Source organism: Diceros bicornis, chromosome 8, assembly GCF_020826845.1.
Source record: "Diceros bicornis minor isolate mBicDic1 chromosome 8, mDicBic1.mat.cur, whole genome shotgun sequence".
Classification (NCBI taxonomy): domain Eukaryota; kingdom Metazoa; phylum Chordata; class Mammalia; order Perissodactyla; family Rhinocerotidae; genus Diceros; species Diceros bicornis.
Window position 1 is genome coordinate 42,007,495 of NC_080747.1, and position 26,994 is coordinate 42,034,488.

At 34.3% G+C, this 26,994-nt stretch overlaps 1 protein-coding gene across 1 annotated transcript in view; it reads right to left on the reverse strand.

The window, feature by feature from the left end:
- Positions 1-460: 460 nt before the first annotated feature.
- Positions 461-26,994, reverse strand: part of CHIC2 (cysteine rich hydrophobic domain 2) — a 68,671-nt gene continuing 42,137 nt past the window's right edge. The window contains exons 4-6 of the mRNA XM_058547093.1: positions 5,837-5,893; positions 5,611-5,670; positions 461-1,892 (exon numbers count right to left, since the gene is read on the reverse strand). Coding sequence (XP_058403076.1) covers positions 1,842-1,892; positions 5,611-5,670; positions 5,837-5,893 — 168 coding nt within the window. The 3' untranslated portion in view covers positions 461-1,841. The remainder of the gene's footprint in view (positions 1,893-5,610; positions 5,671-5,836; positions 5,894-26,994) is intronic.

Below are 26,994 nucleotides of genomic sequence, written 5' to 3' on the forward strand. Positions count from 1 at the left end.
ATAGTCTACACAGTTATCACACTTTTCTGCTCTTTCTGAATCCTGAGGCAGATTTAGCATTCTCCATAAAATAATTTTTCACATTGAAGCCACAGAGAAATTCTAGAGTTTCTGAATAACATTACCTTTTAATTGTACTACTTAATAGGGGTCAGACACACCCTAGTTACAAGGTAAATAAAGTGAGAAGTATTTGAATTTTTTGTGCTTTGAGCTCCTCATAGGAAAAGTGTTTTATAAATTCAAGTTGGTAAGTGTTTTTGGAGGGCAATGGAAACAAATAATTCTCAGACCAAAAAAAAAAAAAAAAAATCCTAAAGACACTTCCTAATGTCCAATATAGGATATATGATATAAGATACTGGCATTCAACTATTCAAATTTATATAGAATTACAGTACTTTGGAGAAGTACAAAGAAATACTTTTTAAAAAATACAGGTATATAAATTAATGAAACCGGTATTTAAAAGATTTAATACAAGGAAAAAAAGGTATTATATAGTGGTACCAATTCTTAATACAAATTATTAAGCATAGTTCATATAATTTCAAAAGTTATTCACATTATTGCTCGATACCACAGTTGTATGGAACAAGTTCTTGACACACATTAAAACTTGTATAATTTCAGGTTTATAAAAACAAAAATTTACACATAGGCCATTCAGAAATTTAGAAAGTTTTAAAATGCATGGAGATATGTACAACCAAAAGGAGAAAAAAGAAATGTATGTTTGTATACATTTAAAAGAAATAAGCTGATCAGATTCGAACTTATATGTCAAACTCTCAATCAAAAAAGTATACATAACTGAACTGAAAGAAAACTAGTGGATAAAAACAGTACTAAATATGTCCTCCAATTCTTAGTAATGATCTGTTCTAAATATCAATGGGGGTGTTAAACACCTGCTTACTTTTAATTCTAGGACTTTTGCTTTCTTTCAAAAACTTTTCAGAAACATATATCCATTTTACAATTGTGTTACATTGGGAGAAATATTTTCCTTAGAAATTTTCAAAAGGAATATTTCCATACTTTTGTATATAAGATTTGATAAACAATAAAAAATAACCCAAGGCCATTATTAACATCATCTTGATCAAAAATATACACAGATTGTAATGCTACTATATTTTGTGATCCTGAGCTCTAGTAACCATTAGATGCATGCATATCATTCATCAATTTGTCTATCCTAATAAAAATAATTTAATCCTGCCTTACTACCTTTGAAGACAGGAAGACTTTCAAAACTTTTTGATAGGTCTTCATAATGTTACAGATATTTCTGCTGTAAAATGAGCATTAGGAATTGTATGAGAAAGGATATGTTAGGTTCCAAAAAGCTATTAAAGAAAACTTACTATTTTAAAATAATGACTACGTTAAATTTTAAAAGGAAAAAGAATAATACAAAGAGTGTGCTTCCTAGAATAGATAACAAGAGCCTTACAAAGGTGTTTTTCTATATTAAGGAATTAATAAATAAAGGATTGTGTGTACCTTGGTGATAAAATAAAAAAGGCTGGCCACTTTTTATGCTAAGTTCAAATGTATTTTTTTGATAATACAAAAAAGTAATCCTTGAAAATCAGAATACATAACAGAAAAGAGCACAATAACTTAAGTATTAAACATCTGTATGAAATAACTGTTGCAAAGTTTGACAAAAATGCACACTTAGAACATGCGGTTACTAAAAAAAAAAAACAACAACAGAGAAAAACACCACACGATTCTGTAGAACCAATGTTATGTCACCACCAGGAGAGCACCAAGCAAGGCACCATTGGAAAGACAACATACTTGGAAAGTCTCTATAAATAAAGTAAATGCTAATCTGGTCGAAAAATCGGTGTCTTTGGTAAAAATTCTATGAGGATGACCTGTAGAAGGAGAAAAAAAAAGTTTTAAAAAGATTTAAATAGATTTTTACCTTAAAAAAATTTCACTTATATTCCATCACTTAAAACAATTTTGATAGTGCCTCTGACACACAGGAGAATGCATGCATGAATGAATGAGAAAATGGGGCTAGTACTTCCTGGGAACTAACTATATACCAAGTGTTTCATACTATATAGATCTATTTAATCACAACAACTTTTCTATGAGGCAAGTATTATCATCCTCGTTTTACAGATGAGGAAACTGATGATCTGAGAAGTGTAACACCACAGATTATGGAGTCAGTATTTGAGCAAAGGTCTGTCGTCTTATCTCCAAAGCCTTGCCCTTTCTACTGCACTATGTGGCTGCAGCTTACCCACTAGTTATGTCTTCAGGCTTTCTCCCTTTTATCTAACTCAATTCCATGGGTCTTTAGGTTCTAGAATTGCTCTCATTTTACTACACCAGGATATGTGATCTCTAGATAAACAGTACTGGCCCTTTATTTCTTAATTTTTTAAAAGCCCTTTTCTTCTTAGCTTAGCAAAATTAAAGGTTAAAATTTGTTCCAAAGGACTTTTTACTAGGAAAACCAACAAAAACAAAACATAGTAACACAGAAAGACGCAAGCTGACCAGAGCTCATTTTTATTCCAAACTTAAAATGCCTTAAATTACAATCAATTCTTTCCCTTGTTCCAACTCTGTATGGAATAGATGCTAAACAAATAATTATTTGATTTGAACAGTTTCCAAGTTTGGTGAACTCATTCTTTTTCAGAAACTGTATCTTGATATGACTTCTAGGTTTGGACACTCTATCTGGACCAGAAACCTTCATTTTCACTCTTTAGTTCTCCTGGCTTTTGATCTGCCTCAATAAAGAAGGTACTTCTATATGTGGCTCAAAAATATTCCTCTCCTAGATTAGTTATCTTGCACTAAGCCTTAGGTGTCACCTTTGCCACTCTCTTGATCTGTTTTTTGCCTATAAAATGTTCACTAGCTCCCTGTCTAGCTCCTTTATTTGAGGTAGATTCCCTCTTTCTCAGTTTCCTCAGCTGCAGAATAAAGGGATTGGACTAGATAACAAGATTCTTTGCAGTTCTAAAATTTGATGATTAAATGTTTAAACTACTTATGAGTCAACATTCAATAAATACTTTTATATGTCAAACATATCCTCAGTCAAGCAACCTTTACAATTTCAGTCCTTGGGTATAGACATTATATTTTATGGTGTATACTACATAATGCAAAATAAAGGCTATCTTTGACCATATTTGAATTATTATTAATTTTTAAAGACTATATCATATAAACTCTTTTCCTTCAGAAGCCACACACAGAAACTGGCCACTTGTCTCATTTCTTCTAAATCATACTGCTCTACCACATCTGATAAAAGCAAAATTGGTATCAAGTTGGTATTTTTTCTAGATTATCTTCAATATTCAAAATATAGTCAAGGAGGATTATTTTCCTTTAACTAACAAAGGAAATTTCTATAAGTTAAAAAAAATCTGAGGTCAAAAAGAAAGAACATGGTAAAAAGACCCCAATTCATTAGATAAGGAAGTACTCTCTTCATACTATATCATTTGTTATCTTAACTTTTTAAAATTATTTTTTAGGGAGTTTTTGAAATTATGTTACTCCCCCATTCAACTATCACCAACACACACACTCTGAGAAAATTTAGGAAAAATACATTTTTTAGCAATATATATATTTATATATATTATATTTTAGCAATATATATGATAGATATATATTTTTTAGTACTCTTCTGGATATCTTCTATGACGGTGTGAAAAACAATCTAATGGTTTTGGTACACATGTTTAAAAATTCATAATAGGGGCCGGCCTGGTGGCGCAAGCAGTTAAGTGCGCACGCTCGGCTGTGGCGGCCCGGGGTTCGCCAGTTCGGATCCCAGGCGCGCACCAAGGCACTGCTTGGCAAGGCATGCTGTGGCGGCGTCCCATATAAAGTGGAGGAAGATGGGCACGGATGTCAGCCCAGGGCCAGTCTTCCTCAGCAAAAAAAAAGAAGAGGATTGGCAGATGTTAGCACAGGGCTGATCTCCTCACCAAAAAAAAAAAAAAAAAAATCATAATAAATTAAACTACTTTACAAACAAAGCACATAGAATGTTTTGGAAGGTTAGTAAATTAAATTATTTTATTTTTAGTTAATAAAAGAATGTCATAAAAATAAACATGAATATAACAAGTATATTTTATGAATGAATGCTATTCATATAGTTCTATCTGGAAATAATAGCATTGGGAATAACTTTTATGTTTTCCTTTCCAAGTAAATTTAGAAATGTGCAAAAATAAATAAATAAAAGCATCGGCTTTAAGCTTAGTATTTGGGTTATAAATATAGCAAATATCTTTTCACAAAATCCTTTAAATCTCCTACATATCCCTCCATCCCCCCAAAATACATAAACTCTCTTACCATCTGTGATGAAAATACAAGACTAGCATTTTCATAGGTCAATCTCAAAACAAGTTATTTGAATGTACTTTATTATCATCAAGAAGTATCAAGTGTCTTTCTCATCATCATAAATTAACATGTTTGATATAATAGATAATGATAAAATCTACATTATTTGGTTCACTGAATAGAGCTAGTCTATGAAAAAAGAGACATTTTAAAGATGTCTTTTATATTCAAGGCTAGAAATGGGATTTGACTGTATGATAATGAAAGAAAGGGAAAATGCTACAGAGAAAAATGATTTTATGATAATTTCCAACTATTTAAGCACTGTTTTAATCAATCTTTTATACACACACACACACACACACACTCACTCACACACATATATACTATCTATGATGGCTATATTGTTTCAAAGAATAGACAAAATTTGTCAGAAATGATGTGCCAGGTACTTCACAAAGGCTATGACTTTAATTTTCAACAATTAACTGAACTTCCTTAGATCTTTTTCTTTTAATATAATAACCTTTCCATATCTAAAATAAAACACCCAAGCTCAAGGTAGAATAAATAAAAATTCATAATTTTCTATAGTCTGAACTTCTGAAAAGGAGAAAAACGGTTCAAGTTAATCAAGGAGTCAGCAAATTAAATCTCATACCAAATAAGTTCTAAAATTCATTGTATACATACGTAGACGTGCCAGTTAGATAACTTTAAAAGAATAAACTCATCTCCAGCTTACTTTTAATATAATTTTTAAAAAACAATATTCTAGTAACACTTTGAAAGATTCTTTCAAGGCCACTGAGGTACGGGCAGTTAAAATCTATAAAGGCTAAATGTTTCTCAAGCTCCAACTGCTTGGCTGAAAGGTTTTCTTCCATACTTGGAAACTTGATTAGCATTATATAAAAAAGCCATATCTGACTTGCTGCGTAACCAAAGTTGTGGTTATTCTTTATACAGCATCTAAAATTTCACACTCCATCAACACATGTTCAGGCTATTTTATCTTGGCAATTAATTTATTATTTTTCAGAACACAGTGAAGCCTTGTTTTCAAGTCATTCATAACTTTATAAATCAGTCTTGCACATGAAACCATGCATCTGTGAACCGTAGAAAATCCTTGCGCTCAGGAGATTAAGCTCCTGACACCTTTGCTGATTAATAATCATGGAAAGAATAAGATCAGAAGCAAAATAAATGATCATTTAATAGAGAAACTCACAAAACAGCCCTTTAACTTACATATTCCATCATGTTATTCGTTTCACATTTCCTTTTGCTCAGTCTCCAGTGCAAGCACAGCTAGACAAGTAGGAAAGTAAAAGAAGAAAAATGAGCTCTATTTTATTGCAGCACACAGACTACCCCATTTGTCCACCTTTCATATTTTTAGTTCAACAAAAGCATCTGTTTCCATACTGTGCAATTCAGACTCCAACAGTACGAAGCTGCTCCCTGTGGTACTCACCTTGTGGTATAACCTATTGTTTTCCCATTCTAATAACTTCTCAATCGATCTTCGTGTCTGGAAGACAAATGAGAAAAAAGTTTACTCTTGACTGGTTTTAGAAAAACTTTGTTTTGCAGCTGCTTTTTGTCTGAAAAGGAGAGAGGTATAAGACGGTGACTGAGAATAGGGTGGTCTATAACACTATCAGCGTTCTAGCACTAAATAGTAAACTGAACAGAAATAGTACTCTATTTTAATAAAGTCATGGCTTTGTTTTTTTAGCACTGTATCTTCTTTTAACTGTTTCAAACTTACTAGCCTCTGGTTTAAAACTATCAAAGTCTAAAAAGCCAATCTTATCTACCAAATACATAAATTTAAATTCTCATTTCTCTCTAAAACATTTTTGTAATACTTAAATAGCAATAAAAGTTCCTTAATATATATTTTAAAACAAAGGTTATTTAGATATTACTTAACAAAATGCAAATGGCGTGTAGGGTAAATTCAAAAAAGAAATAATTAAAAGTTAATAAATGGAAACAATCAATTAGCTACCAAATCAAACTAATTTTCACATCACACTTAAAAATAATGTCCAAATTTAAAAGCTAGTTTATTATTCTACAGATCAAGATTTTCAGAGGTAAAATTGTATTTAAACCAACAAAAATGATAGTAAAATCAACTCATGCTACTGTTAAAGTACTCAACTGAGATACTTACATTTAAGATCACTTGATTTTTGCAATATTATACTATGCAGCATGAAATGTTTCTTGCTTGGGAGTATGAATAGAAGAGAGGATAATTCATGGTGCCAGGTGTTAGGATGAGACTAACACAGCTGCAGGTGCAAAAAGGACAGTGTTGCCACAAGAATCAACTGCAACATGGTGCAGCTGCAGCTTCCTTGCAAGGGAAGCAAAAAGCATCTAGCACTATTAATGTGGCACAACTCTAAATAAAGTACTAATAATCAAATATGAAAATTTGCATGTCAACCAAGGATGAGCTAGGTGAGTTAGAATTAAGCTGGTTTTGAATAGTTTAATGTTACATAATAAAATGTTTAATATTTATTTAAAGTATTTACTGTAATCTAGTTACCATATTACCTTTTAGTATGTTCAACATACTAAAGACACACCACAGTCACGTAGGTGCCAATTATAATTCATAACTACCGATGAATTACCACTACTGCCTTACATTTTCCAAGCTTCTGTCATAAAAAATCAGAAAATCAATTAACTCTCTGGGTAATAAATACGCCAATGACATTTATTACATTACTTATTTTGAACAGTGTTTTTGGCAAGAATTTTAAAGAAAAAAAGTGCCCTTGTTAACAATGATCAGCAGACCTCACTTGTTTCTTTGTAAAGATAGCCTTTTAGAGGCAGCTCTCCTTTTAAATGAAAATAGGGCAGCAGTTATGGTCACACTTTTTGTTAATTTAGTTGCCAGTCAGCCCCAAATCAAAAGAAAATAAGGCTGCAGAGTGTAATTAACATTCAGTTCAGTCGTTTTGTCCCTTGTCTAGCCCCCAAGCTTTGTTAAAATTGCCATCTGAATGCTGAAGGCTGTAGGGAAATCGATTTGATTCTAATCGCACCATGAAAAGAACATGATCTAACTGCTTTCAGCCCTCCGTAAATCTGTACTAGGTCTTTAGCACAATGCAACTTCCAATTTAAAAAGCACTGAATGTCTCGTCAATGACTTTGTGAAGAAAAAAGAACAAGGAGCAGACATAAAAATTCCAATAGTTGTTTAAGCATTAAAGTTCATTTGCATCACAGCGAACCTGAAAAGGGCTGACCTCTCAAACCGCCTCTCAGGTCTATGAAGTTGTAGCCTTGACAAGCTCACATTGACAGAGCTCATTGACTCTGAAAGGCTACTCTATCAATGGTGAAAAATGGCAATAGGTTCTACTCTGAGCAGGCATCTGCCTGCCCACCCGCTGATAAACCAATGGCAAAACCGATTCAAAATCTGAATCTACCTTGTAATCTTCCTTTCTAGGGCCTTTAATAGATTAAGATTACTATACAATTTGAGGTTTTACTTTCACTGATGGTTTAAAAGGGGCGGGGGTGAAAGAACTAGGGTAGGAGGAACAAGCTTTCCAAGTCTGTTGTCTTATATTAATGTATAAAAATTAAAAGCTTAATACTACGTTCGGCAAATATTCATTACTCAAAGAAAAGTATAGTTACCAACATCATCATTTCATCACAAATTTAAACCCATGCTATATTATAACAAGAATGGGTCTCATTATGAATGGATCTTAGGGTGTATATGATATATATAAACACAATCAATTTAGAAAATTAAAAATATTTACTTTAAATAAGTTAACTACCAGTATTTGAATAAAAGATAATTATATAGTATAAACCTTTATTAAATTCCAAAATATTTATGTAGGAATTCTGAATTTACTCTTTGCTTCTAATTGGGAGTTTAATGATAGGGCTTGGTGTAATAATTATATCTTACAATATTTAAAAATTCTAAAGCAAACAAACCCTGGTATGCCATATTCTCAATAAGCATCTAAATATAAAATATTTCTATAAACTTGACAGCCTGGAGTAAAAGCTGTGAATTAACACCACCTAATCTTGCTATAAGACGTCTTTCCCACTTGACAGGTGAAAAAAAAAAGCACTTGCACGTGCAGCTTAATTAATCATTGCACTTGACATCTCAATGATTTACAGTGAGGAGCAGTTGAGAACATACAAAACCAGAAAGGAACCCTTGATCTGAGTGGAACATTTCTAGCACACTAAGGTGACAAGTATATAGATTCTAGCAGTCATTAAAAAAAAAAGAAAGAAAGAAAAGAAAAGAAACTGTGCCACAAATTATTTGTTAGTAACAACAAAAGCTCAAATTAAATGGAAAAAGAAAAAAGATTTAACTACTGAGAACGTTTAATACTCTGCAATTATTTTTAGTTAACAAAATCAAAATATATTTTCAAGATTAAATACAATACCAATTTGGCAGATACTGAAAAAATATATGACACTTCAGTATTTATAAAAGCTATTTAAAAGCCTTTAAACATGAAAAGAAAGCACCTAATAATTGCAGTCATCTAGAAATAAAAGTTGAGAGTTTATGTCCACAAGGTTGTCAGACAGCCATTTCTAAGGTAAGATTCAACACTGCCAAACTCTATAATTTCTGCTGGACAAGCAAACCTAACCATACAAAAATCTGTCCTTGATTTTTAAAAGCTAATATCGATCACCAAATTCAACATAAATTAAAGCAAACTAATATGCATCAGAAAAAAAATAGTATGTATAGGGTCTGTCAACATGAAACACCAAAAAAAAATCATCTTTCAGTATTCTAAGCCGTGGACTTCTAAAAATAAGTCACCTTAATGTTTTAAAAGAATCTGGTGCTTGTGAAAAGCACCAGATTGATAGTCATGGGAACTAAAAATCTTCCATTTAACTGAAAGAACAGGGGAAAGGGCAGTGCAGGCTTCAGTGCAAGCTTCCCTACAGTGGGTCTTAATCCTTTTCAGTGCTCACACCCTGGGGGTGAGAGGACAGGTTAGTGGTTCTTTACCAGTGAATCCTCAGTCATTCTGTATAAGATGATCAACAAGAAATCTAATTTTATCATGGATTTTTATCCTTAATCAAAAGGACCAAGACCTTCAACTCACACCATGGAAGCAGACCAAGTTTTTTATGAGAATGACATCACGCCACTAACCTGGTCTGTAAGAGGACAGCTCTAAGCATCTGGGCTCCCACCCATTCCCCTCATCACAGAGCTCACTTTAACTTTTTTCCCTACACATTTCTTCATTTCAACACCTTGCTAGTTATATTTTTCTGACTGGTGAACTAGTTCTAATATAAACATTTAGCAATGTTAAAGTAAAAAATAACAGAGATTCAAAAATGTCATTTCAGTTACTAAATAGACTTATTTATTAAACTTGAGTAACAAGTAGTAGTAACAGAAGGACAGAAATTTTGGATTCTATTTCTATTGCCTTTGGTTCCTTTTAAATTTTTGGTAGAACTGTGGAAATAAGTCAAAACATGACAACCACAAGAGAAGTAAAATGGCCTGGATAATTCACAAAATGGCTAATTAAATAATGATTAATCAACAATTAATATTAGGTATGACATACCACTATCACCTTCCAAAGAAGCATCTCAAGTAAGCTTACAACAGTAAAATACATATGAAACACATAGAAATAGTAAGCTACCTCAATTGAAAATTAGGGTTTCTTGAAAATTCTTGATTTATTATGAAGAAGTATTTTTGAAATTTTTTCTAAATATCATAATTTTCTAAGAAAAAAATTATTATTCTCTACAAACAAATTATGTACCACTAGATATGTCTTTCAGGGCAGTGAAGAATCATTTAGAAAATCTCCACTGTATTACTTAGTTACCACTATTACTTAAGAGTATACTCATTACCAATGATTCATTTATTCACAACCAATTGTTTGAAAAGGTAGTTTTTCAAAGAAGTGGTTTTCCAGAAGTTGTTAATAAAATCAATGGAAATCTCATGGATTTTAAAGTACTTAAAGCCAAAGAAAAAATGTTAAATGTGGAAGCTGTAACAAAATTTCTCTGAATTTTTCCAAAAGAGAGAGCATTCTTATCAGTCTTTAGAACATAAAGACGCTAAGATATGCTAACAAAATGTATAAATAGAATATCTCACTAATTGTTTATAAAAGTTCAGCTATTTAAACTTAAAATTTATTTGAACAGGATTTATTCATAACATCACAGAAGTGAAAGTGTAATTGTAAATGTTCAATTTCTTATTTAAAATAAGTTTTAATTTTAAACTCCTAAGTTTATAATGAATTAAGCTTTAATTAGAATAATGCTTTGACTACATTCATAACCTTATTTTTTTTAACTTTTAAGTATTTTTCAAATATGGACTATACTTATCTTTTGACATCTGTGCAAATTCAAATTGCGAAAATAAGCGAAACAAAACTGTTCTTAGTTATAATCATTATAAGGAAACTATATAGAAGTTTAAATAAATTATTTTAACTTCAGAGAAAATTACTTGATTCACCTGTTTGTTCTGGATTAATATAAATCTTATATTGCAGTGATGTGCAGAAAATTAAATGGCATATCTCAGTATTATGACACATAAAAAATATGGATTCACCAAAAAGACAAACTAGAATATAATTCAATTTCTCAAAAGAATTTTTAAGGAAATTCCCTTCCTGGACTTAAAGGGTCCTTTTAAAAATTTTATGTGAACATTAACTTTTAAATAATCTAGATAAACTAAAACATCGACCAAAGTATCATTAGAACAATACTTTTAGTACTGTTTGTTAAAAGTAATATTTTTAGATGAAGACAAACATTTGTGTATCAAAAATATCCTCTTAACTTAGTACCGAGCAGTGACTTACAGGTAGTAATCTTAAATAAGGTAGGCTTAAATACAATTTCATCAAGAGTTTGTGACCTAGGCTAGTGGTTCTTAATGTTTTTGGGTTACTCTGACTACTTTGTGAACGATGAAAAAGGCACAAATGCACAAATATATAAAACGTTGTACACAATTTTAAGGGGGTTATCCACTAACCTCTGATAACATATCAGAAAATACTGATAGCATTTCAAAGAATTTAACTGAGTTTCATTTGACAGCAGAAAATTAGAAATATTGTTCATAAGACAAATGAATTTCACTAAGCTAATATAATCAAAAATATTACTATCAGTGATTTTAAAAAAACTACATAATTACACGAGGAAAAACAACTGGTTAGGACAAACAGATGGGGGAAAAGTCATCTGCTCATTTATTATAATGGACAACTGGAGAAACAAAAAGGGGTAAGGAATAGTATCTGTCAATCCTCACTTTGGGTCAGACCCCATGCTAGGTGTCTTCTCTTTGTTACCTTATTTAATCTTCATAACAAACCTATGAGACAGCTTGTATTACTTTCATTTTATATATGAAAACTATGGCTTAGAGTGGTTAAGAAACTTAAAGCTACCCTAGGAAATGGTGGAGCTAAGATTTGAAACCAGGATTGTATGGCCTTCAACATCATGCTCTTTCCATTATACTACAGAGCTATAAATTTGTGAAGAATTTGTAACTTGTCAAATAACATGTCTATGACATGCAAGTATGTAAGCCACTAACTAGGCAGTCCGCCTTGAACAACCAACTTACTCTAAAACCAATTTTTTTCCAGCTCTAATATTCTGTGGTTCTAAGGTCTGGGAAATACCCCTTCTACTCTTTTCTGCAGTCTCAATGAGATTTGTCCAAAATGCATTTGTATTTTTGTTTATAACTTGCCTTGTGCAATAAAACATGACTTGAGGTATACAGTCACGTGTCGCTTAACAACAGAGATACGTTTAATTAGGCAATTTCACTGCTGTGTGAACGTCATAGAGTGTAGTTACACAAACCTAGATGGTATAGCCTACTACACACCTAGACTATAGGGTACTAATCTTATGGGACTACCATTGTATATGCAGTCCATCATTGATCGAAACATCATTATGCAGTATATGACCGTATTTCTCTTTTATAGATTAAGTACGTAGGCTTACAGAAGTCAAATGGTTTGCCCAAGATCACACAACCAGTAAGAGTAATGATAGGATTCAAACTCAGATCTCCAAACTTTAAACCCAATGCTCTTTCCACTTTGGATCAGCAAGTATAACTGTTTTTACGACCATCTGAATTAAGTGACATCAATTTATAAATCCTTCCATTCAAGGCACAAACATAAAATGAATATAATGTCCTTACAAAAGGTATTGGTAATACAACTTCAAATGTGAAGAAATTTCAAACAAAACGTTAAAAAACAAGATACAAACGATCACATCACTCTTTCCCTCCAAATGTGCAAAGAACAGCATAATTCCTCACATAAAGTAAAGGCAACTTGGAGACATACTTCTGGGTAGGATGATGTAGCTAGTGTCAAGCCAACACTCCCACCACAAACAGAAATGGATAAATTGAAGAAAAAGAAAAAAACACACATTATTTGTAAAACATCAGAAAATTCTGAAAGCAACAAGGACTACATGACATAAAATCCAGAGAAGGAAAGAGCCCTTCCTAAATCATTTGATGATTACTGGCCATTTTCTTTCTTTGTTAGTTTTAGGGGTGAGCTGAGGATTAGGTCTGGCACAACCAGAGGAACTCTACTGAAGGAAAAGAAAATCAATAGAACTTTTGCAGGTTGTGCAGGCTGGCTCAATGGATTGGAAATTAGATGTGCCCTAAAACGCTAAGCCAGTTTTCCCTAGAGACATTACTGAGTTCTGGGGCAGTATGGAAGGGTTGGGGGACCAAGCCAAAAAGGCAGAAAAAAATTACTCACAGTCTCCCAGTGCTTAGGAGACAAAATTCTGCTAGAGGGAGGAGGACCTGCAACAAACATGACTGGTCTCCCCCTAAAGACACTTGAACAAGCATGAGATGGAAGCCTGAAAAGCCAAACTCAAAATATCCTAAGGGTACAACTCTTAGGGAGAGGACAAAAAGACCTGTCAGATCTCAATCAAAAGTCTAGAATGGCCATTCTTGAGAAACAGGGAAAACCAGAGGTGGGCTGAATCTTACTGAATTTGCAACCCAGCCCAACCCAACTCAATCTCTGATTAGACCAAAGTGATCGTTCCCCTCACCCCATCTGCGTAATAGAGGAAAGAAGGAACCCTTGATTGTGGAAGATTTCACCTGGCGCTTCTATTTCATTTTGTGTTTATCTAGCATAAAATAAACTGTAAGAAGAAGGAAAATGTGACCAATAATCAAAAGGAAAACACCCACAGAAACAGACCCACTGATAATCCAGGTATTGGTGTTAGCTGACAGGACTTTAACTATGATAAATATGTTCAATAAAAACGAGGGAAAAAAAGGACAAAATGGGTGAAAAGATGAATTTTAAAAGAGAACTAGGCTCTATAAAAACATCAAATGGACATTCTACAACTGAAAAATACAATACCTGAAATTAAGAACTTATTGAATAGACTAACAGCATACTAGACACTGAAGAAGACAGCTAAATCTTTCTACAAACTACCACACCAATACTATGTTCTAAATATTTAGAAAGAACTGAATGTCAGCCAGCTCTTGGCCAAACACATTTTAGAGTCTAATCCATCCTTAAAGTCCCAGTGCCACCTCTGTACTTTTAATGCTCAAAGTTTACAATTTTTTGAGTATCCTCTTTTATGATGAGAACTTAGTAACATGTTTTTATTCCAATTAAAAACAAATTATCAGGGCCAGCCCCGTGGCTTAGCAGTTAAGTGCGTGTGCTCTGCTACTGGCGGCTGGGGTTCGGATCCAGGCGCGCACCGACTCACCGCTTCTCCGGCCATGCTGAGGCCGCATCCCACATACAGCAACTAGAAGGATGTGCAACTATGACATACAACTATCTACTGGGGCTTTGGGGAAAAATAAATAAATAAATAAAATTATAAAAAAAAACAAATTATCAGGCCAGCCTGGTAGCATGGTGGTTAAGCTAGCATGCTCTGCTTCGGCAGCCCAGGTTCGCAGGGTTTGGATCCCGGGCATGGATCTACACACTGCTCATCAAGCCATCCTGTGGCAGCGTCCCACATACAAAAACAGAGAAAGATTAGCACAGATGTTAGCTCAGGGTCAATCTTCCTCAAGCAAAAAAAAAGAGGATTGGCAACAGATATTAGCTCAGGACCAATCTTCCTCACCAAAAAAAAAAAAAATTGTCAGTGCCATTCATACTAATGGCTGTAATTTATTTTGTTTATATAAGAATCAATTTTCTAAATTCCAAGACTAAAGTATTCTTTAAACTGAAATAGCAATAAAAATATTCCTCTGGCTATGAGAAATCTTTTACGAGACCCCTTTTCCGAAGCAATTGAAATAAGATTTCAAAGAGGTTAAACCTATTTCTTTATCCTGCATTTTATAACATGGGAAATACTGAGGAAGGAGCAAGAAACCACATAGTAAACAACTAGGGTTAGTCAGAAAACCCAACGCTACCTTAAGTGAGAGTCCCTGTCCCTCCTACATTACATTAACTCATTACATGGCATTCACAATTTAACAGTAAATACACAAGTTTCAAGGAAGGACGTAATATTAGAAAAAAATATTTTACCAGAAATTATTCACACTTATTTGCTAGGGAGTGAGAAGCTGATAAATAATTTTTCAAAGACAGGTATGCTGATATTTATTTGTTCTTATGAAAGTAAAATAGAAGCAAAAGTAATATATCAACTATTAGTTGTCCAATAGGAACTTTGTATAAAATCTGATTAAAATGTACTTTTCTCCTGCATCTACTTTACCTTCTTTATGGCCTCCTTCCTTTATTGTGAGTTTGTAGCTTCAATAAATACAAATTTATTTAAATATTAGAAAAAAATAATTGGAAAGATAAATCTGCTGAAAAACTAAATATACTGCAAAAGCTGATATAAAATGCTTGGACATTGTTAAACCAACTGGATAAACTTAGGTAAATCGCAACATCCTATGGGCCTGAATTTCCTAACTTGTAAAATAATGATCTTTTAAGTACCTTCTAAACCTCTAAAATCCTCCTGTTTCTAGGTATAAAATAAAATTGTGGTAGGTAATAAAACAGCTTGATTTTGTATCTTTATCAGAGAGTGAAAAAAAAAGCATGAGATCTGGAGTTATAAGCCTGGGATTCTAGTCATGGCTTAGCTTTGTAGACTGTAGGACCTCAAACAGATTACTTAACTTCTGAGCCTCATTTTTCTCATCCTTAAAATAGGAATAATATAAATGTCTACTCTTAGAATCTGAGGAAGATTAAATGACACAGTACAAGTAAACTGACTAACACAATCCCTGGCATATAGAAAGCACTCAATATTAGATGTTCTCATGATATTTACCACATGGGACTGTTATAAAGATTAATTTAAAAGATAATGTGTAGGGGCTGGCCTGGTGGTGTAGCGGTTAAGGTGGCCCAGGGTTCACAGGTTCAGATCCGGGGCGCACACCAACACACCGCTTGTCAGACCATGCTGTGGCGGTGTCCCATATAAAGTAGACGAAGATGGGCACGGATGTCAGCCCAGGGCCAATAGTCCTTGGCAAAAAAGAGGAGGATTGGCAACAGATGTTAGCACAGGGCTGATCTTCCTCACAAAAAAAAATAAAAAAGAGAGAATGTGTAGATTTTGCAATATATACATGTATCAAATCATCATGTTGTACACCTTAAACTTATACAACGTTATATGTTAATTATATCTCAGTAAAGCTGGGAAAAAAAGAGAGAATGCATGGAATAAATCTTATGTTAAATGTTTTTACCAGACACACACTAAAAAAGAGGGAGGGAGGGCCGGCCCCGTGGCTTAGCGGTTAAGTGCGCGCACTCCGCTGCTGGCGGCCAGGGTTTGGATCCCGGGCGCGCAACGACGGGCACCGCTTCTCCGGCCATGCTGAGGCCGCGTCCCACATACAGCAACTAGAAGGATGTGCAGCTATGACATACAACTATCTACTGGGGCTTTGGGGGTAAAAAATAAAAATAAATAAAATCTTTAAAAAAGAGGAAAGGAAAGAGGAAATTATTAGAGGTGATGGTTATGTTTATGGCACTGTTTATTGTGGTGGTTTCACGGATGTATACTTATCTTCCAATTCATCAAGGTGTATACATTTAATATGTACAGCTTTTTTGTATGTCAATCATACCTCAATGTAAAAAAAGACAAAAAAATTCCAAAAAGAGAATGCATATAATATGCCTTGCTAATAGCAGTTATACAATAATTATTATCCTTCTCTTCATGTGCTCCTTGGAGTCAATTACTCCATTGCATATCACTACAGATTTTACATTTTACAGCAAAATATTTTAAGCTATGTACATATCAGGAATTTAGCAAATTGGAGTGACTTGTATTATAAACCAAATGTTAGTATCTTAAATTACATTAAAGTAGGTGTACAAGTCAAACATCTAACATGATGTGAAAGGTTTTCTTAAATATAAAATTAAGATGTTTCTAATTTAAATACACAAATGTATAATTCAAGTTTGTTTCTCCAGGTTTACATGATAGAAATTTCTGTAAATTATATTTTATATTGCTAACTATTATCACTGTACATTAAAACAGCATAAACCTTCCCCGACAACAAAAATCAGATTCCTGAAACCTCTGTAATAAGAGCATATGAAAGTCAAGAAAAAAAGGATATTGATGATTAAGAACATTATTGACCATATGAAAGCTTATAAATGTTTGTTAAATTTACAGAAAGCATATTCATTCAACAAATATTTATTGAATACAAAGTAGATGCAAGGCACTGTGAGAGGCACTGGGGATACAGTAGTCACAAGACAGATACTGGGAAGAATAACAATAAAATGATAATAATAGCAACTGCCATTAACTAAGCACCTACTACAGACAAAATACCATTCTAAGTACTCCACATGCGCTTGCTCTAATTCTTAAAACAACACCGTGAGGATGAGATTAACCTCATTTTAGAGAGGTAAAAACTGAGGTTTAGAGTGAACTGATGACTCAGATTAAGTGCCACTTTCCAAACCAGTTCTTTCTAGGACCAAAGTGCAGGTCCCAGCTACCACATGCTACAGCCCACTTCCCTATTCCTAAGTGAATGATTCTTTGATACAGAACTAAATACGAATAAGAGTATAAAGGGAATGGAAATATACACCATTTACAACAAATCCATATAAAGAGCACTTTTAGAAAGCCACACAATTCTGGTCATCACATGTAAGAGAGAAATTAAAGCACTAAAAAAAGGAGATAAGACAACTAACAAGATTAAGAAGTTGGTATATAAACAGTCTAAAACTTAGGGTTCTTCGGTCAGAAAGTATAGTGGCTGAAAACATATATAAAAAAAGTCTATAAAGTCACAAAAGTTGAGATGTGATATATATGTACAACCTCAGAAGACTGAAAGTAATAGTTACTTTAGGATGGAAAACAATCCAAAATAATACTATAACACAACATACAGTAAAATTATGAAACTTGTTTCCTCAAAAAATGAGCTAGACTGAAAGGACATACAAGTCATAGAGAGTTCACTTACTTGGACATCAATTTCCTAAACTCTAATATTACAACTAAGGGACAATCGAGAAACAAAGTATAAACAAAAGTATAAACAAAAATAAGCTTTTGCAAAGCAAATGTCATAAAATGTTTTTAATAAACCTAAAGTATTTTATTTGCTTGTAAGCTCCTCAGGCTCTTACAAAGAACCTACTAAAAAGCTGAGGCTTCCTGTTTTATTGTCTTCTAAGCACTTATCAGTATTTGTAGTTATCTCATTGCTTTTTGTCTTCTAAGTCCTCAAGAGGAACCACATCACCTCTAAATGGCATCTAAAACATTACCAAGCCCACAGCGTGGCTTCAGAAATATTAATTGAACTAAAGAGTAAGTAACTTCCAGAGAATAGCCCCCTAGCAGCACAAAAAAAATGGCAGCTAAAACCAGCAATTTCATAAGACAAATATGCTTATCTTCCAAGAGTATCAACTTTACTCAATAAGTCATTTTAAACATTTTCTATTAAAACAAATATATGTTATGTAATAGAATGAAAAATTCAAATCAGTATTTGAGATAGAACACAAGGCTTCAAATATATGTTGTGATTGCATGAAGCCAATTTATATTTCTAGACCCTAAGGACACATATTTATTGTCTTTTGTTATTAGAGCTACTTCATGAAAAATATGACAAGTACTTACAAACTTAAACTATCTCTGCAGTCACCTAGCCAATTCTCCAAATAGACTATATGCTCTTTGAGCAGAGCATTAATATACATCTTTCTATTCCTAGCACCTAGCATGGTACTTATGTCAAAAATGCTTCTATAAAAAGAGGACATTCAGACTTTCATTTTCAGCAGAGACACAGCAATAGAGAACAGATTTACCCTCTGGCCTGAAACAACCAAAAAAAAAAAGAGACATAAACATATGAAACTGTTTTCAAGAAAATGGACAAAAGAATACAACATCCACTTGGCTGTCAATTTTCTGGTATCATTGCTCAAAAAGAATTGGCAGAACATCAGGGCTTTATACATCAAGAGCACCATGGGCAAGCCCCAGTGCCTGTACTAAGGCAGAGCTCAATAAACTCCAGTGCCACCAAAAAAAAAAAAAAAAAAAGAAAATGGACAAAAGACAATGAAAGGCAGTGATTCCTGAGAGACCAGAAACAAAAGAGCCAGGCCCTACGATTTCCCAAACAAAGCCTGAAGACTCCCTGAGTTAATAAGACAGAGTCTGGGGGAGATCAGGGTAGCTAGAAGCTGCAGAACAGAGTACTAGAGAGGAGAATGCTGTTCAGAGAATGAACTCCAAAGATCTGCAAACAGACCCAACAGAGTATTAAGGTGAGTACTGAGCAACACATGTAGGTAAGGAAACTACCAGAGGTGCAGCAAAGAACTACTAGAAAGAATTAGAAGTAACAGTGCCCAAAGCTTACAAAGATCCAGCACAGTGTCTCTTTCCAACAGCCAGACTTAGAAAACATCATAATTCACAAGCCATTGAGTAGAGTATCTAGGAGGGTCTTGCTTCACTAGTGGGAAATAACTAGTCCTAGACTAAACACTGCTCTGGTTCCTCAAGAAGTTAAACACAGAATTGACTTACAATCCCATATTCCTAAGTATATACCAAAAAGAACTGAAAATAAGTATCAAACAAATACATGTACACCCATGTTCATAGCAGTACTAGTCACCTTTTGGGTGGAAACAGCCTAAATGTCCATCAGTGGATGAATGGATAAACCAACTGTGGTGTATATATATATATATATATATATATATATATACACACACACACACACACACACACACACACACACAATGGAATATTATTCAGCCATAAAAAAGAATGAAGTATTGATACACGCTATAACATGGATGAACCTCAAAAACGTTATGCTAAGTGAAAGAAGGCAGATACAAAAGGTCATATATTGTATGATTCCATTTACAAGAAATATCTACAACAGATAAATCCATAGAGACAGAACACAGATTGTCAGTTGCCAGGAGCTGGAGGGAGAGGGTAATGGGGAGAAACTGCTTAATGGGTTAGGGGTTTTACTTTGGAGTGATGGAAATACTTTGGAATTAGAAAGAAGTTATAGTTGCACAACATTGTGAATGTACTAAATGCCAATGAATTGTTCACTTTATAACAGCTAATTTCTATTATGTGAATTTCACCTCAAACAATTATTATTTAAAAAAAAGGCAGAAAATGAATGACTTAAATTTAGCCATATCAATAATCACAATAAATGTAAATAGTCCAAAATCTCTAACTAGAAGGCAGAGATTTGAATAAAAAAGCAAGACCCAGGGGCCGGCCCGGTGGCGCAAGCGGTTAAGTGCGCGCGCTCCGCTGCGGCGGCCCGGGGTTCGCTGGTTCGGATCCCGGGCGCGCACTGAAGTACTGCTTGGTAAGCCATGCTGTGGCGGTGTCCCATATAAAGTGGAGGAAGATAGGCACCGATGTTAGCCCAGGGCCGTCTTCCTCAGCAAAAAAAGAGGAGGATTGGCGGATGTTAGCTCAGGGCTGATCTCCTCACAAAAAAAAAAAAAAAAAAAAGCAAGACCCCACACTACCTATAAGAAATGAACTTTAGGGGAAAGCCCGTGGCCTAGTGGTTAAGTTTAGCATGCTCCACTTCGGTGAACCGGGTTCGGTTCCCAGGCGCAGACCTACACCACTCATCAGTGGCCATGCTGTGGTGGTGACCCACACACAAAATAGAGGAAGACTGGCACAGATGTTAGCTCAGGGACAACCTTCCTTAAGCAAAATGAGGAAGACTGGCAACAGACATTAGCTCAGGGTGAATCTTCCTCAGCAAAAAAAAAAAAAAAGAAGAAGAAGAAAGAAATGAACTTTAAATAAAGGTGCAAATAAGTTAAAAATAAAAAAATGGAAAAAGAGGGGCTGGCCCGGTGGCGCAAGCAGTTAAGTGCGCGCGCTCCGCTGCGGCGGCCCGGGGTTCGCTGGTTCGGATCCCGGGCGCGCACCGACGCACTGCTTGGTAAGCCGTGCTGTGGCGGCGTCCCATATAAAGTGGAGAAAGATAGGCACCGATGTTAGCCCAGGGCCCTCTTCCTCAGCAAAAAAAGAGGAGGATTGGCGGATGTTAGCTCAGGGCTGATCTCCTCACAAAAAAAAAAAAAAAAAAAAAAAAATGGAAAAAGATATGCCATGCTAACATTAATCAAAAGAACACTGCAATGACTATATTAATATTAGACAAAGTAGATTTCAGAGAAAAAATAGTATTGGCGATAAAGGTCAATTTCATAATGATAAAGACATCAATCTACAGAGTAGACACAAAACCTGAAAGTTTACGCACCTAATTACTAAAGTGTCAAAACACATGAAACGAAAACTGTAAAAATAGACAAACCCACAATTACATAATTACAGTCAGAGATTTTAATAGCCCTCTCTTAATAACTGATAGAACTAGTAGACAGAAAATCAGCAAGAATGTAGAAGATTTGAACAACATTATCAACCAACTTGACCTAAATGACATTTAAAAACACTCCACCCAATAACAGATGAATACACATTCTTTTCAAGTGCACAAAGTTCATTTACCAAGATAGTTCATATTCTGGGCAATAAAACAGGTCTTAATAAATTTAAAAGGATTCAAGACATATAAAATATTATCTAACCACAATGAAATTAAAATAAAAATCAGTAACAGAAAATAAAAATCAGTAACAGAAAGATCAGTAACAGATCCCCCAAATACTTGGAAGGTAAATAAAATATTTCTAAATAATGCATTGGTCATAGGAGAAATCAAAAGAGAAATATAAAAGTAAAATGAATCAAATGAAAATTAAAATACAACCTATCAAAAGTTGGGCAATACAACTAAAGCAATACTCAAGAAGGATATTTATAACACAAAACAACATAAGTAAAGTCTCAAATCAATGCCCTTTGTTTCCGCCTTAAGAAATTAGAAAAAGAAGAGCAAATTAAACCTGAAGTAAGAAGAAGAAAGGAAATAATAAAAATCAGACTGAAAACAGTGAAATATAAAACATAAAATCAATAGAAATAATCAATGAAACCAAAAGCTGGTCTCTGAGAACACTAATAAAATTGATAAACCTCTAGCCAGACTGGTCAGGAGAAAAAAAAAGAGAGAGACAACAGATAAATTAGCCATTTTGGAATGAGAGAGGTGATATCACTAGAGATTTTACAGATAGTAAAAGAATAATTAGTGAATATTATGAACTGTAGTCAACAACTTAGATAAAATGGACAAATTCCTTGAAAAAAAGAAACTATGAAGCTCAACCAAGATAAAATAGATAACCTGAAAAGTCCCATATCTATAAAAGAAATTGAATTTGTAGTTAAAAAACTTCCAACAAAGAAAACTCCAAACCCAGATGGCTTCATTGGTGAATCTTCCAAAATTTAAGAAAGAAATAACACATATTCTGCACAAACTCTTCCAGAAAACTGAAAAGGAAACAGTACTTCCCAACTCATTTTATCAGACTATCATTACTCTGATGCCAAAATCAGACATTACGAGAAAAGAAGACTCCAGAAAAATATCCCTCATGAACATAGATGTAAAACTTCTAAACAAACTTTTAGCCTATCAAATCCAACAAAAATATAAAAAGAGAAACAGACATGACCAAGTAGGGGCTCATCCCAGGAATGCAAGGTTGGTTTAACATCTAAAAATTCAATCAATGTAATTCAACATATTTCTAAACTAAAAAGGAAAACCATACAACCATCTCTAAAGAAGCAGAAAAGGCTTGTGACAAAATCCAATATCTATTCCTGATAAAAATTCTCTGAAAACTAGTATAATAAAACTTCCTCAAGCTGATAAAGCACATCTTCAAAAACCCTATGATTAATGTGATATGGAATGATGCAAGTTTGAATGCATTCCCCCCAGGACCAGGAGCAAGACAAGAATATCTGTTCTTACTACTTCTCTTTTCTTTTTTTTTTATACTGGATCTTTTTTTTATTGCAGTAACACTGGTTTATAACATTATATAAATTTCAGGTGTACATCATTATACTTCTATTTCTGCATAGATTACATCATGTTCACCACCCAAAGACTAATTACAACCCATCACCACACACATGTGCCTAATCATGCCTTGCACCCTTCTCCCTCCCCCCTTCCCCTCTAGTAACCACCAATCCAACGTCTGTCTCTATGTGTTTGTTTGTTATTGTTTTTATCATCTACTTATGAGTGAGATCATATGGTATTTGACCTTCTCCCTCTGACTTATTTCACTTTGCATAATACTTCAATGTCCATCCATGTTGTCACAAATGGCTGGATTTCATCATTTCTTATGGCTGAGTAGCAGTCCATTGAGTACATATACCACATCTTCCTTAACCATTTGTCCCTTGATGGGCACTTAGGTTGCTTCCAAGTCTTGGCTATTGTGAATAATGCTGTTCTCACTACTTCTAATCAATGTTTTCTCTAGAGATTCTAGTCAGTGCAGTGAGGCACAAAAAAGCAACAAAAAGCATCCAAATTGGAAAGAAAGAAGTAATACTGTCTTCACTGCAGACAATATGATTGTCTACGAAGAATTTCAATACTCTACAAAAAAGTTAATGGAAGAAATAGGTGAGTTTAGCAAAGCTATACCCTAGCGAGGAAAAATAAATAATTGAAATTTTAGAAATATATACTATTTAAAATAGCATAGATACTTATAGATAAATCTAACAAAAGATATACAAGACATGTACACTAAAACTACAAAACACTGAGCAGAAAAAGTTTTAAAGACTTAAATAAATGGAGATACTATTTCATGGGTCAGAAGATTAAACATTTTTTTTTTTTTTTTTTTGTGAGGAGATCAGCTCTGAGCTAACATCCGCCAATCCTCCTCTTTTTTTGCTGAGGAAGACGGCCCTGGGCTAACATCTGTGCCTATCTTCCTCCACTTTATATGGGACGCCGCCACAGCATGGCTTACCAAGCAGTGCGTCGGTGCGCGCCCGGGATCCGAACCAGCGAACCCTGGGCCGCCGCAGCCGAGCGCGCGCACTTAACCGCTTGCGCCACCAGGCCGGCCCCTAAACATTTTTAAGATGCTAATTTCTCCAAATTGATCCATAGATTCAATGCAATTCAAACTAAAAGCCCAACAGGATTTCTTTTGTATAAATTGACAACCTGATTCTAAAATTCATATGGAATACAAATGACCTAGAAAAGCAAAACAACTTTGCAAAAAGGAGTACAAAGTTGGAGAACTAACACTACCTAATTTTAAGACATAATTATAAAGCTACAATACTCAAAACAGTGTGGTATTGGCACTGAGACAGACAAATAAATCAATAGAATGGAACAAAGCCAAGAAATAAATGCACACACATAACTATAACTGATTTCCAACAAAGGTACAAAGCAACTCAGTGAAGAAAGAACAGTCTTAACAAATGCTATTGGAACAACTGGATATCTGTATGCAAAAAAAAAAATAAAAAGAACTTCAATCCATACACTGCACCATATAAAAAATTAAACTCAAATGAATCATAGACCTAAATGTAAAACCTAAACCTACAAAACTTTTAGAAGAGACATAGAAAAAAAATTTTTGGGGCCAGCCCTGTGGCTTAGCAGTTAAGTGCGCGCGCTCCGCTACTGGTGGCCCAGGTTCGGATCCCGGGCACGCACCGACGCACCGCTTCTCCAGCCATGCTGAGGCCACATCCCACATACAGCAACGAGAAGGATGTGCAACTATGACATACAACTATCTACTGGGGCTTTGGGGGGAAAAAAAGGAAGAGTATTGGCAATAAATGTTAGCTCAGAGCCAGTCTTCCTCAGCAAAAAAAAAAAAAAAGAAAAAAGAAAAAAAAATCTTTGTCTAGGCTTAGGAAGAGTTACTAGGTATAACACTAACAGCACAATCCATAAATAAATAAACAGGTAAATTGGGCTTTTTTTAATTAACAACTTTCCCTCTCGTAAAGACTGTTAGAGGATGAAAAGATAAACTACTGATCGGGATAAATCTTTGCAAAGTATATACTTGTATCCAGAATATATAAAAAATTCTCAAAACTCAACAATAACAATTAAAAAATGGGCAAAAATGTTGGAACAGATACTTCACCAAAGAAGACACAGAAATGGCAAACAAGCATAAAAAGATGCTCAACATCATTAATCATTAGGAAAATGCAAATTAAAACTATAATGGTAACTCTACACACCTATTAGAATGACTAAAGTTCAAAAGATTAACCATACTAAATGTTGACAAGGATGTTGCAGAACAGACCGTTTCATACACTGCTGGTGGGAATAAAAATAATAGCACTATTTTGGCAAACAGTTTCTCGGTGCCTTAAAAAGTTAAACATGTATGTACCATATGATCAAGCCACTCCAATCTTAGGAATTTTTACTCAAGAGAATGTATATGTCTTTAAAAAGACTTGAACAAGAATATTCATTGTAGATTTATTTATATAGACACAACTGGAAACAAAACAAATGTCCATCAATAGGTGAATGGATAAACAAATGTGGTATATCTATAAAACAGAACATCACTCAGCATTAAAAGGAGGAACTATTGATCCAACAACGTAGATGAATCTCGAAAAATAATTATGAGTGAAAGAAGACAAAAAAAAATACACACTGTATGGTTCTATTTATACAAACTCTAGAAAATGCAAACTAATCTACAGCATCAGAAAGCAGACTGGCAGTTGTCTGGAAGAGGTAGGGAGATCACAAAGAGACACAAGGAAACTTTTGGGGGTGATGAATATGTGCACTATCTTGATGTTTACATGTCTATACAAGTTACATGTGACAAAACTCATCAAATGAGGGGCCAGCCTGATGGCATAGTGGCGAAGTGCATGCGCTCCACTTTGGCGGCCCAGGGTTCGCAGGTTCGGATCCTGGGCGCAGACCTATACAACACTCATCAAGCCACGCTGTGGCAGCATCCCACATACAAAATAGAGGAAGACTGGGACAGATGTTAGCTCAGGGACAATCTTTCTCAAGCAAAAAACAGGAAGATTGGCAGCAGATATTAGTTCAGGGCCAATCTTCCTCACGAAAAAAAAAAAACAAAAACAAAAACCACACTCATCAAATGATACACTTTAAATATGTGCATTTTAGGGCCAGCCCTGTGGTTTAGCGGTTAAACGCGCGCGCTTCGCTACTGGCGGCCCAGGGTTCGGATCCCGGGCGCGCACCGATGCACTGCTTCTCCGGCCATGCTGAGGCTGCGTCCCACATGCAGCAACTAGAAGGATGTGCAACTATGACATACAACTATCTACTGGGGCTGTGGGGGAAAGAAAAAAGGAGGAGGATTGGCAATAGATGTTAGCTCAGAGCCAGTCTTCCTCAGCAAAAAGAGGAGGATTAGCATGGATGTTAGCTCAGGGCTGATTTTCCTCACCAAAAAATAAAAATAAAAAATAAAATAAATATGTGCATTTTATTGTATGTCAATTACATCTCAATAAAGCTGCTAAAATATAAATAAAAATTTTAAAGACGTCATTAACAAGATACACTATATTCAAGGCCATAAACTAAAACTTAACACACTTAAAAAAATTGAAATCACATGAAGTATGTTCTCTGACAACAGAATTAAAATAGAAATCAGTAACAGAAAGGTGTCTGGAAAATTCCCAAATATTTGGAGATTAAACAACACATTTCTTGATACTACATAAGTCAAAGAGGAAGTCTCAGGGAAAATTAGAAAATTTTTTCAACTGAATGAAAGTAAAAAGTCAGCATATAAAAATTTGTATGATGCAGTCAAAGCAGTGCTTTAGAGGGAAATGTTTAGCTTTCTATGCTTATGTCAGAAAAAAAGAAAGCTCTCAAATCAATGACCTCTTGCTTCTACGTTAAGAAACTAAAAAAATAGTAAATTAAATTCAAAGCAAGGAGAAGAAATAATAAAAATAAGA